Source organism: Orcinus orca, chromosome 7 (assembly GCF_937001465.1).
Source record: "Orcinus orca chromosome 7, mOrcOrc1.1, whole genome shotgun sequence".
In the NCBI taxonomy this organism is placed as follows: domain Eukaryota; kingdom Metazoa; phylum Chordata; class Mammalia; order Artiodactyla; family Delphinidae; genus Orcinus; species Orcinus orca.
Genome location: NC_064565.1, coordinates 115857513 through 115871255, shown reverse-complemented (window position 1 = coordinate 115871255; position 13743 = coordinate 115857513). Strand labels below are relative to the sequence as shown.

Genomic DNA, 13743 nt, shown 5'->3' with positions numbered 1-13743 from the left:
ACATCCGGCAGGCGTGACCTCCCAGCGTCATCCTACAGGCGGTGCGTCTTCTTCACGCGGCAATCCCGTCTCGCACCAGCCGTGGCCGGAAGGTGGGCTCCACGCTGGCACATCCATCCCCGTCCCCGTCTGGAACGTAAGCCTGGCCCCCTGACCCACTGCCCCGCATCTGACGGTGCTGCCTGCCCCCCTTTCTTTCTCCTCTGCCCGCCCCGAGGCTGGCCTCAGCCGGCATTTCTTGCTTTCTGTACAAACTTGCACAGAGAACCTCTCAACCTGTGGTCAGACTGCCTCGGTCAAGGACTGGTTATGAGTCTCAGATCTTGCCCTTCCCTGGGACCAATAAAATGGGGTGGGAGGGTGGGAGAGAAGTGAGCCTGTGAAAGGCAGAGATTTGCGAAAGGAAGCACAGAGGTGAGAGCAAACAGGACCTGGCCCTTCTGGTCTCCGCGGCACCCTGTTCCCACTGGGTAAACTGAGTGGATCAGGTCTGTTCATCAGGGAAGAGATCTGCATTACAAAGCTTCCCACCGGTTAAAACTTAGAGTCTGCGCCTCAAGCAATGCCATCCAGAGGTATCTCTAAGTCTTCCCTCGGAGCTACTGAGAAAAACATGCAACTCCTCCTCCCATGAGATGTGAGTTTTGCAGACCATGCAGTCACGAGGCCACCAAAACTGCCTGCCGCCAAGTGGGGAGACCCAAGCAATGGGAGAGGCAGGTTCCTCACTAGCTCACGTGCATCAGGTGATTAGGGGCTTTCTCAAGCTATACACCCATCCCCGGAGCTGCTCCAGGTACATAAGTGAATGAATTCCCCCTTTCTACTGAAGCTCAGTGAAGCTGGTCATCTGTCCCTTGCAACCAAGGGATTCTACACTACGACAATGAACATGAACCAGACCAGAGCAGGCAGCTGCCTGGGTGAATAATGGACTGGTCGGCGGCCACGTGGTTCCCTGGATCCAGAGCCGCTGCCAGCAAGACGACAAAGTCAGGGCCCAAGGTCATGGGCAGATGTAGCAACGGACCAAGGAGAAAACACCTGGTGGCAATTCAGCTTTGACAGATCCAAGGACTGTTTTCTAATTTGCAATTAAGTCGTGCACTTAAAGGTCTAAAAAACCATCTTGGGACTTAAAATTTCTCTAGAAAAAATAATTTCTAATTTCAAAGGTGGAACTTTCTAGACCCCAGTCTCCTTTTTCCTATTAAAGAAATGGTTTTGTCCTGAGGTGTCTTAGGAAAGACACGGTTGTGTTCCCAGCATGCACGCTACTATTCTGGGGTCTCTGTCAATCAAATGACATGAAGGAGGATGTGTGGGCTACCCTGGGAGCCCAGGGACACTTCCCGGCTGAAGCCAGCATGCAAGGCTGCTCAGCTGACCAGGTGTAAATCACCACTGTGAATTACAGTTATTCATCCAGAAGCTTCTTCTCCCCTCTGGAACACACACACTGGCCACAGGTGCCATGCCCAGCTCTCAGTAGGCCCTCAGTTTCCCGGTGAATTAATTATAACAATATGGGACAATGTGTTCTGAGTCCCAAACAACCAATTCAAAAATACACTTTGTCCTGCCAATTTTGTCAATGCCAAAACCATAATCTCCTTATTCTAATTTTACAGCTTTTTCTTGTTTAAAATGAAGGAGAACACCCTTCTCTCTGATGATTTCTTTGAAGTTCTAGTGATTATTTCAGTATCTTTGCCTATTTTAAAGGCACTATCACCTGATCCTCAGTATGGCTTACGTGTGAGGGGACAGAGTCAGCAGACGGTTACACAGATCAGAACCATGACAAGAATCAATGATATTCCTATAGTTAGGGACTGAGTCAGCGTCTGAAATAATTCAAGAAGATGGCTGAACTGGTTTCTGCTTTATCTATTAAGCCAACCTACCGGTGGGCTCTTAGTTTTAAGGCTTCAGATAATCCTCATTAAAAACTTATCATGTACTTATAATCACCTGGTTGCAAGAAAGATGGTAAAGTTACGCTGAAACGTTTAACTGGCTAGATTTCAAAACTACTCGAATTTTATTAGTGTTTACATATTTTGTTCATTGGAACACTAAACAGCACCAAGAACGTGTTTAGAAATAAACCGAACATCTGCTGAGCAGTGGTAGCTCACAAAAATGTTTTTTAAGTTTATTTGATTTGGAAAGGGTTTCTGGAGCTGACAGTTTAAATGCATTTCACATGTCCCAGAAAATAAGGCTGGTATTTACCACATGGCTTGTTTCTAAGAAACTAAGTAAACATTCATTTTTAAAAAATGACTTCAGATACCCATGCTCCTGAGAAGGCTTTTGCTGCCCTGACGATAGACACATCTGTTGGGAAACAATTCCAGGCAGAGTCCTCAAGGGAAGTGGCAAGATTAACAGAGGGACGTCCAGCTCACAGTGACCTGATGGCCAGCAGCTGCTGACCCCGGAGGAAGTGACCATTAGAACTGCAGCCGGTGTATGACGTCCCGGCTAGGCACGGGCAGGGCACAGTGGAAACCCCAGGGCCAGTCACCCTCGGGGGGGCACCCTCGGATTGGAAACACCGGAGAGAAGGCTAAGATGGGGCTGTCTCATCCATCACAGTGGCCACCGTGCTCTGAGGCCACATCCAACCAGAGAAGCTCGTGACCCTGCAAGCAGCCCAGACAGAGTCCCCACCGCCCGGGTGCAAGAAAGACCTCAGAGAACTCAGCCCCATTCTAGAAGCCCTGTGGGGATGGGGGGCCAGTTTAAATTCCATCCTTCTTTCTAGTTTCCAAATGGCCCGATTAGGTCCCAGGCATCTCGTACAGCTCTCTACGGTCATGACCTGAGCTGTGCTTAAAGCTGTTAGAATAACCGCACTGGTGAGGAGAGACAGTGCCTCAGGCATATTCGAGCCAGGCCTGAGCTGGTCGAGGACCAGGACGCCTGGGGCACGAGCAGCGGGGATCGTGACCTCGCGCCTGGTGGACACGAAGTCCTGAAGCCACACGTGTCAGAACAGCCCAGGAGGCAGGGCTGCCCACCTGAAGCAGAAGATGGAGGAGCGAAGGGGTAGGACCCTTATTTACGAGGTACGCGTCCCTGAGCCCTCTCTCCATGCCAGGGCTAATGCAGTCTCCTGCACGCTTACACTCATATTCAGTCCCTACAAGGACCGGGGAGCAGGGAGGAGTAAGCTGAAGTTCAGGAGGATGGGTAACTCCCCCAAGGCCACAACGAGAGTAAGTGGCTACGACAGGCTGGGAACCCGGGTTTCAACCACAGGCAAGTGCGGGCCTGACATGCGGGTGAGAGGCGGTGCCGTCGCAGCCCTCGTGCTGGCACGTCCCCCATTACCGGGCTCGTGGACGGAACCTGCTGGCTGCCGGCCTAGATTCGGGGCTGCCATGGCCTCGGAGCTTTTTTACCCAAAAATGTGAATTGGTGAAGAGCCTACAGGAAGCTGGAGTCATTCACTGAAGGAATGAACCTCTGATGGATTCAGCTCCTGAGGACCTGGGAACGACAGGGTCAGCCGCCCCCAAGTCAAACCAGGCCGAGGCCCCGCTCCGCAGCAGGTGGCGAACCCACCTGTGTCACACCTGGATGAGGGCTTACTCCAGATTCCAACGAAGGGGAGCTCTCAGACAGCGTGACATCATCCTAGCACTTCCCACCCATTTGGTGGCCCTAAGTCCTTGAAAAATTAGCCAAGAGCAGTTAACTTTATCGTCACAGGAAGGTCGGTCTCTGGACGTCCTTAAAGTTGTTTCCACCAACCTTAACACCAGCTACTCAGTCTGCTGGGCACTGTAGTGCATCTTAGAGCTAGAGGCCCCTTCCCCTCCTCCACCGCCATGAGAGCCGCTACTGGGCAGCAGCCTTTCTGGGCCCCAGGTCCCCTGTGTGGCCCACCATGGGAAGCACAAAGGGAGGGGCACACAGAGGGAGCTGTAGCGGGACAAGGTCTCAGCAAGGGCTCAGCTCTGAAGCTCAGAGCTCTCGGGGACACCACCGTGTCCCGGTCTGCAAGGGAAAGTGTCTCAGGTGGCCCACGTTTCCATCAAATTCCTACATAATACTGGGCAGCCTTGGTTTTCTTTCCTTTTCTTTCTTATTTTGAAGGAAGAGAGAAAAAAACTGCGGTAGGCCCGTGGAGTCTGTGGCGGGGGAAGGCAGGGTGCAGAGCAGACAGCAAGCGCACAAGCACATGAGATGGAACTCGAATTACACGCCCAGATCCTCATTCACTGTCCTAATTAGCAGCCACTAATAGGGCACTGAATGGCAGAGGAATAATTTCCACCCGATTCTTTCCATCAGAAGTGAGTGACAGCTGTGAAATTCCATCAGAGGTGTGAAGGTCACATGTACACTAACCTAATGTTTGTGACGTTCTAGGAGAGCAGCCATGAGCATGGCCAGTGAGGTCTGGGGCAGCTAATCGCCCTTCTTGTCACCAAGAAGTAACGGGGCAACTTCAACAGGTCCGAGTGCAGCTTCTGTTTCAACACCAGATGTGTAATATGCACATACTATTACGGGTTAAATTCTGTCCCCTAAAAATGTGTTCCAGTCTGAACCCCCAGTACCTGTGGGCCTAAATCCAGACACGAGTGTCTTCATGAGATGAGGGAAACCTGGACACAGACCCAGGGAGAAGGCCCCGTGACGACACGGAACAGACTGGAATGATGCGTCCACAAGCCCAGGAACGCCAAGGGCTGCCAGTCACCCGGAACGTGGATTCTCCCACATTCCCTCCAGAAGGAGCCAACCTGTCAGCAACTCGATCTCAGACTCCTGGCCTCCGGAGCCGTGAGAATACATCTCCACTGTTTCAAGCCACACAGTTTGTGGTAATATGTCATGCAGCCCTAGGACTCGGATACACACGTGTATCTCACACACACGCACGATTAAAAGCGTATTTACCTGCACAAAAATTTTACTCTTTGGATTATTTTTGTGGACTTACAGGCTCCCTACTGGGTTACCCACTTTTGCATTGTTAATCCACTAATTAAAAAACACACATAAGGGCTTCCCTGGTGGCGCAGTGATTGGGAGTCCGCCTGCCGATGCGGGGGACGCAGGTTCGTGCCCTGGTCCGGGAGGATCCCACATGCCGCGGAGCGGCTGGGCCCGTGAGCCATGGCCGCTGAGCCTGCGCGTCCGGGGCCTGTGCTCCGTGACGGGAGAGGCCACGGTGGTGAGAGGCCCGTGTACCGCAAAAAACAGAAACAAAAACAAACAAAAACAAAAAAACCCACACATAGTATTTAAATCCATTCCCTCATTTCAGTTGTATCTTTAAAATAATCTAAACTGTCAGCTGCCTTTGCCACAGGGCAAAGTCAGCTGCCTTTGCCACAGGGATAAAGTACCAACCCAAATGCATCACACGAAGCACAACAGGTGTCGTCCTCTGAGAGGTGATGGAACCTGCACTCTGGCGACGGCTGGGGGTCCGGAAACAGAAGGCCCTGACCACCTTCACCCTCCCAGCAATCTAAAGATGCCCACCACAGGTCAGAGTAACACTAAAGGACATTTACACATTAATTAAAGCAAAAGAAGAGCCTGTGCAGACGGGAGAAGGGCAGGAAGCGCCAGTGGGCTGTGTGCACAGGCAGAGCCCTCAGGAACACGCCTCCCATGGAAAGCCGCTGCGCTGTACGGGGCAGGCAGTGGATCACTCCAGCCATTTTAAGAGGAAAGGGGGATGAAGCTGCAGGTAATAATAACAGCAAGAAAACGGAGAGGTCTCACAGCTCAGCCAGAGGCCAAACCTCTCGGCCTGGCGACTGTGACACACACCTTCAGCTGCGTCCTAACCTGACCCTTTGCTACGAAAGAAGCTGCAGGTGGTGCTGAGCTGTAATCGGCTTCATCAACCTCCCGCACACGCCAGAGAGGATTCCCTTTGCTCTGCTGTTCTCCATAAACCTGGGTGATGACACAGAACACTGCAGCTCCAGAACATTCTCTGTGGAAAGCTTCTCACTGAAGCGAGCAAGGGTAATCGATGGATGTTAATGTATCCGGCAAGGACTGAAATCACTTTGCAGCCACAGGCTCTGTGACCGGGGGCAGGGACTTCTGTGTGCCAAGACGATGAGAAAGCAAGGCTTTTCTCATTCATTTCCTTTTGGAAACAACAAATTACGGTTCCCTCCTGCTGCCACGTGGGACTCGCCCCAGTACGTGGACAGAACATGGGAAGCAAAGACATGCCCACCTGCCTGGTTCCAGGGCGGCTGGCCTCTGGGAAACAGGGAGTCGTGGGGACTAAAGGCTTCCAGGCACCAGGCGGCGCCTGCTCACAATTCTTCCGGGTCCCGGAGGACCTGACGCACGTCCCCTGGGGGGACCTCTCTACGCTCCTGGCAACGTCAAGGAACAATCCTCTGACCTCTCAAACGGTGAGAGGACAGGTGGCCAGGTGGCAGGGCCAGCTCCTGAAGGGCGTGAGCAAAGATCTCGGACAATCTTTTCCCTGACCCAGGAGCCCTTGGGCACAGACCCCACTGAGGGGTGAGATGTTTCCACTTTGTAGATGAAAGAAGGGACGTCCCGTTACCGAACTCGAGAATGCATCCACCCTGTAAAATAATGTACTCTGAAAATCGTATGATACCATGAAATTCCCGGAGTAAAATGTGTTACCTGGAAAGTCGAAGAAGTAGGGCTGTTACAGAGCACATTTAGGTCTCCCCACTGGGTACAGTTTTTACTTTTGATGTGCGAACGTTCGAGAGAAAGGCTTTTGTGTTCATCAAAATATAAGGGCCCGCCACAAAGAAATCACAGTCAGGGCCAAATGCAATGGCACAAGCTGAACGCCCAAAGGGAGATGACAAAAGCCACAGTAAGGACGTAACAGCACCACGCGGGGAAGGGGAAGGCGGCCACAGGCGGGAGAACCGGGACCCGCGCCAACCACGCCAGACGCCGAACGGAGCACAGGAGAATCCGGCTCGTGGCAGCAAAACCAGGGCCCAGACCACGACACCTCCAGGGACCCCCGACCAAGGGGTCCCCTCAACTGAAATCCTGAGCATTCCAGGGGCACACAGGCAGCTTTACTTGAAGAGGTGATCCTCTCACCTGCAGTCCAGCTAATTAGTCCAGCAGCAGCTGGTGTCATCAATCTACACAATTGCTAGACCCGAGGAATAAGTAGAACCCCCAAGAAAAAGGCTCTAAAAAACTCTCGGGTATAATCAAAATGACTATGGCTAAAACCCACAGTCAGACACAAAGGCACAAATACACAAGTACAACGCAGGTACGGATTCCAGGAAAGAAGATGGCCGACTTTCTCATCTCTCTGAAGCACGTAATTTTCTAGCATCTGTATCCATTTCTCAGTGTCTAGCTATGCTTTTCCTCATTGATTCCCACATCTGAGCCTTCACTTCCAATCTCCCTTAAACCATCATTTCAATACGGATAACGAAAAACGTAGGCCTTTCCCTCATGTGACCACCACGAGACTTTTATGGTGGGATTGCAAAATGCTGCAAAGTCATGGCAGAGCCCCACGCAACGACTGCCACAGAATTCCATCTGCCACACTTTTCTGAACGGTTACACAGCATCCAAGACAGGAGTTAAATACTAGAACAGGTGTTACAGGAAACATGTGAAGCTACTCAGCACTACTGCTAAAAAGACATCTAAGGGACAAAACAGGGTGAAATGTTGAACTTAAAAAAAAAGGAAAGGATCAAATGAAACAAAATAGGATGATGTACACAGAACAAGGAGGGAAGGGAAGACTACAGCACAGAGTTGTGTCTCTCCTCGCTCTTCAAACAAGACAAGCGCTGCCATGAAGAAAATGTATAGTTACCTGCGTCCATATCTGCAAAGAATGGAACAGCCAGTAAGAAAAAGAAGGAACCAGAAATTCAGTGTCTCAGAGTTGGATTTTAAAAGGTTACATGGAGAGAAAATATAATTTAGAAAACTGTGTGTGGACACTCTACCTGGATTTGGGGACACGGGAGCTAAGTGGTTTCCTAGCATTACTACCATCATTTTATTTAAAGCAAAAAAACAAAATATGGATATGTTAACTGAAGAAGTAAAAACCTCATGGCAAAAGAAATAGCTTCTTCTCATGCAAAGTGATTATTAAATGTTTACAATACAATATAAGGGGGAAAACATACTCAAACACATGGTGGTGGGTCATCTGGAAGGCTCGGATCTATGACTAAGGAACAGTACACACAAATTAGGTATAAACTCAAGATCTAGATCAGAGAAACGTCCAAGCAGTAATAGTTAAAGGAGCGACACTGGATTCACATCTGAAGGGACAGAGCTATTCGGTACGAAATACATTCAACAGCGTTCATGGTTTGACTCTATCTGCTCCAAATGCCGAGATGGTTAGCGAAAAATACTACAGAAGAAGCAACATGCCTACGGATTTTTACTGCTTGGTTATGTTATTATTACTTTTCTCGACATGGGATACGTCACAGTAATGATTTAGAATACGCTAACAAAAAATTCAGAAAACTAAACTCTCTGGAGGTGGAGACTGTGTGACACACGCAGCATACCTTCGGGAGATTCCTCCTGGACGTACGTGCCGGTCAGATAGCGATGCACCAGGGCCGACTTGCCACTGGCTAAATTACCCACAATGCCCTGAAACACAGAAATGGGCAGTCACTGAGGAGTAGTCAGTATATCATGCGATTCAGCAACCTGCAATAGAGAGGTTAAAATGGACAGCAATCCTGAACACCACCACGACCAAGCATCAGCGGGATGGCCAAAAATGGGCTAAATCCTTCTGCTGGAGAAGAAGGGATTCCAACACCTTCAATTAACCTCTCACGTTTTATCAGCCTCTACAGCCTGAAGAATCAACATGGTTAGAACACACACTGAATCCATGAGTGCTGGTTACATCAGGAAGGTGTACAGTGAGTCAGCCCACCAACACGTATTGTGGACCCTCACAACACTCAACAAGGTAGGAGGTTCAATGGGGCGCAGTGGCAGTACAGAGCCACAAGGGGATTAGGAGGACGTGCATTCCGTCACAACTCTGGGGTAGGATTTGCAGCCGGGTGAGACTAGCTGATAAAGAGCCACACCAAAAAAGCACAGTGCCGGGGAGGGACCGGAGGGGAGAAAACTGGACCGAGGCGGGGAGAGGAGGAGAGCCGGCCTGCATCTCTGGACACGGGGTCCACACGGCAGGACAGAGCAGGGACCCACGGTCAAGGCGGCAAAGGTGTTCGTGCTGGATGGAAACCAGGTCAGCATGACGTGAGGGCCACTGTACCAGCAAGCGGGAACTCACAGTCACCGGCAGGCAAGGCTGGCTTCACCCTGCCTTCTTCAGAGAAAGCTCCCGTGTTAACACAGCTGACACACCTGGACTCAGGTGGCTGTCCCTGCTCAGGATCTCACTCCCCCTCTATCTTCTGTGCAAAGATTCTCCTGCATTTTAATCTTTTCCTCCCCGGCTAGAACTTTCCCCTCTGCATTTAAGCATGATCCAACCAATTCTCTCTTGAGGAAAAGCAGGACGAGAGACCTGCCCTGGACACAGGTCCCCCGCCTACGAAGAGCCTGCCTCCCTCTCGCCCACTCTCTGACCCTACCCACCCCCAGCCTGCTGTTTTGACCCTATGGCTACAAGGACACTGCTTGAGGTCACCGAGGACTTCTGTTTCTAAATCCCCTGGCCCTCCCCTTGCTGCAACACCGGAAGCTGTAGAGGAGAGTCTCTTTCTTCAAACTTCCCGCTCTGGGCTTCCTCTTCAAATTACCCCCAGCCCACGCTGGCTCCTTCCCTAGACCTCCTAGATTCCCTAGATCCTGGATTCTAAGTACCCCCCTCCAACCAAGGGAGCCAGGCTACATCCCACCTACTCCCAGTAAGCTATGGATACCCACTCTCATTCTCCAGCCCTACCCCCTCTCAGGTAAACCCAAACACACCTACACTGGTACTGAAACCTCAGCATGTCCAGACCTTACCGTTCTCTCCCCAGTCTGCTCATCATCCTGTGATCACATCACCACTCAGACTCCCAAGCCAGACACCTGGACGCCGTCTCCAATTCCCACCCCACCCAGATGTGCTTTTGAGGGTCTCCACACCCCCACCCCCACCCCCACCACGGGGCAGGCTGTGCGTCCGTCCACTGGATCCTGGGAGAGCCTTTAGCTTATCTCCCTGCCTCGAAGCTCCCCCTCTTCGCCCAGAGAATACCAGAGATTCTTTAAAATTGACACTGCAAAGATGCGACTCCCTCATTTCACAACTCTCGGGAAGCCTCCCACTGCCTGCAGGCCAGAGTCCAAGTATTTCATGAACAGACCACAAATCGTCTCCCTCGAAATGCTCACGATCAATTCTGCTGCAGGCACCCAGGTCCGGCAGGGACCACACGAACATACCACTCACCTGGGCACCCCTCCCTTCACCCGAAGAGAGTTTTGGGTGGCTTCCCTGCTTCTCTACACACCCAGAACACTTTACACTGACTGCTGACGCTCTTGACGCCACCCCCCAGTACGCTCCGGTCCCCGAAGACCAAGAACTATGTCTCTGATGCTGGCAAGGACACCTCTCTGAACGCCTACACTCAGCACTGTCTCCAGCCCCAGTGAAGTGCCGGTAAACATGGGATGGTTGGATGGATGGATGGAACGGGGGGTGGGGGATGTGCCTGGTTGGCTGGATAAATGGGTGACCGTGCCACTAATGAGAAGAACAAACATAAAAGCGAACAAATTTGCCACGAGATTGTGGAAAGTAAGTTAAAACCTGATCTAAAACCCTGAACCATCCTGTCCCTCCCACCGTCATGGTCCTTTCGTCCTCAGCTTCCCACTCCCTGCTTCGTCCTCGATATGCCAGTGACCAAACACCATCCTAACAGGCCTTGCAGACTCCAGACGCCTAGATGGGTCCACATCAATCGCTGCCCAAAATAATACTCCTACTCGTGGGTCAGCAATCGGTTCAGATGTCACCTCCTCTGAGAAGCCTTCCTAATGCCACAGCCTCAACCGGTGCCTCTCCCCAAAGCTCCCTTAGTGCCCTCCTCCTAACGCTACCTTGCCACTTACCTCTTTGTTTCCCCAACATCGGTATGTGGGTCTGACTCTCTCCAGTGCTGACAAGGGACTGGGTCTCGTTTGTGTCTGGTTCTCTACCCCCCAGCATTGCCCACGGCGGACTCCTAGCAACACTGGGTGAATGAATGAATGAATGAATGACACTAACGCCAGTGAGTAGAAACGAGATGCTTTATTACTACAGCTCCAAGCCCCAGACTACGTGGACGGATCCCTTCCTGATTTGACTGATGTCTTCCCTTTGCTTTGGGCCTCTATAATCTGAGAATTTCTACCTGTTAATTATTCTCTTGCTCAAGGGTACCTGCTGCTTAGTCAGCTGCACGCTGAGAAAATCCGAAACAGTATGCCGCAGAATTGAATTTTTAATTAAGATTAGGCTTTTTCTTTCCCGAGGAGGAAAATGTTCAAAATCACTGTTCAGTCTGTGCTTTCTGTGTGTGGCAATATTCCCTCCTTCTTACATGTCAATGATTTGCTAAGAATTTACTCACCCCTTCTAGGGATCAAATCACTCAATCCCAGCGGCGGGGGGGGGAGGTGTTTTATTTGGACTGAATGGCCATCTCATATACCTCCTTATGTCTGCTCACCGTGGGCATTATTTTAATTTGAAACACTGGCAGAAACAGCCAGCCAGCTGTGAGGAGGAAATAAAGTGAGGGATGAAAATGCTCTTTAAGCTGTAAAGCTGCACTGGGATCCATGAACTGCTACTGGATACGAACCAGAGAGAACGGAATCAGGCCAGTCTGGGGCTACAGGCTCGGGGAGAAGCAAGGTAACACGGGAAAAGGTGTCCTGAAAATCACAGAACTGTGTATTCTGGTGGCGACACGTCATCACACAGGCCCGGCATCCTCTGGGCAGGGCTGTGAACAGTCACATCACACGAGGTGTCTTTCTAAACTGAGTTCTCTACTGTCCCACACTTCACCACGTACCAGCTTATACACGTGGTTTGCTGAAAATAAAATCGAGGCTTTTGGTAAAAATCCCGGTTGAGAATTCAATGAAAACGCGCAAATAGGATATGACGGGTTGCTGACAGACGCCCACCTCTACAGGCCAGGGACCTATGGAGTGGTTTCCTTTCCGCCCAGAGGTAAGTGGTCAGCACGTGCTGCCTGGCACACGTCTGCAGGGACCCGAGTGTGGACCCAAAGCAACTGGCCCCCATCACACAACCTCAGGAAGCATATAGCATGGCACTACCACTCTTGAAAAGAATGCAAACATTGGGGAATTCCCTGGAGGTCCAGTGGTTAGGACTCCTTGCTTTCACTGCCGAGGGGCCGGGTTCAATCCCTGGTCAGGGAACTAAGATCCCACAAGCCATGTGGTGGGCCAAAAAAAAAAGAAAAAGAAAGCAAACATTGACATTTTTTCTCTGACAGATTCCAGATGGTTTATGGCCCAACATTACATAAAGAGTCCATCTGAGGCTTGCTATCTTGTCACTGAATTGCTGCGTTTCTCAAAGAGTCAGGGGTTCCGAGGGTGCTGACCTAAGGGACCACCTGTCCCGGGTACTGTACCCAGGCAGGACACAATCGCAGCCCTGTGGACACACAGAGGCTGCCCCGGACAAAGGAGCATTTCTGTAGACGCTGGGAACGCCTCAGCACAGAAGGGAGCTGCTGAGGAGGCCAAGCTGCCCGCTGCACCCCCCAGGCAGGAGGATGCCCGGCCCAGAGCGGAGCTGGCCGTCCCCGCACGGGTCGGGGGCAGGGCGCCTCCCCCAGAACTGCAGAATCCTCCCCATTTACTTCTCCGTGAGATGGAGTCCACTGCTCCTGTGAATTCAAGCCAACTTTGTGAGAGTTCTGTTTTAGGACCATAAATCCACACCACCGGTTAACACAAGCGCCCCTACACCTCCAAGCACTGATTCCAGAAAACTCATGCTTTTGAAATACCAGCAGAGAACAGGTTTTGGTAGGAGGCGTCCTCAGTCACGGGCTGCTATGCGGGCTCTGGTAGAACCCTCACCACCTTTAACTCCCCAAACTGGGTCTAAACCATGGGCCTTGACACCCTTCAACTTTAAACTTCAGCTCCTCCCTTACACTGGCCACACTTCAGATGCTCTACAGCCGCACGGGGCCCATGGGTGCCACCCTGAAGACAGAAAACATTTCCACGTTGCAGAAAGTTCTGCCGGCAGAGCTGATGCGGAAGCACCAACTCCAGGTTCAGATACCGGCTCCGCGTCTCGCTAACCAGGGCTTCCTTGGGCCCACTCTTAACACGTGAGGCTCCGCCCCCGCTGCCTGGGGAGTGGGGACAACAGCACGACCGGCTCAGGACTCAAGGTGACAGCTCCACCCAGGAGGTACCCCACGTCCCGCACAGAGTAAGTGTCGTCACCAGAACGCTGTTCCCCTTGCTTTACTCCGACGGCAGGACCCCAACCTTTGGCTGGCTCAAGAGGCCGCCTCTGAAACTGGGAAAGCTCCCTGGGAACCTCCAAGCAGCACCCCTGGCCGCGCAGCCGCGACTGCTGACGTCGCTTCCTGACAGTGTCCCGCGGGATTCGCTCTGTTCCGGGGACGGCGTCACAGAGCACAGGGGACAGAGCGGCACTGTCCCAGGTCTGGGCTTGTGGAACTCGAGCTTCTGGAACGGCCCTGGAAC

General features: G+C 51.7%; 1 protein-coding gene across 14 annotated transcripts in view; it reads right to left on the bottom strand.

The window, feature by feature from the left end:
* Positions 1 to 13743, bottom strand: part of AGAP1 (ArfGAP with GTPase domain, ankyrin repeat and PH domain 1) — a 550828-nt gene that overhangs the window by 352181 nt on the left and 184904 nt on the right. For 9 of the 14 annotated variants that reach the window (XM_033424652.2, XM_012533195.3, XM_033424619.2 and 6 more), the window contains exons 3-4: positions 8565 to 8652; positions 7844 to 7855 (exon numbers count right to left, since the gene is read on the bottom strand). In XM_033424652.2, the coding sequence (XP_033280543.1) occupies positions 7844 to 7855; positions 8565 to 8652 (100 nt within the window). The remainder of the gene's footprint in view (positions 1 to 7843; positions 7856 to 8564; positions 8653 to 13743) is intronic. The other 5 variants (XM_033424661.2, XM_004262561.3, XM_004262562.4 and 2 more) reach the window with 1 other exon arrangement.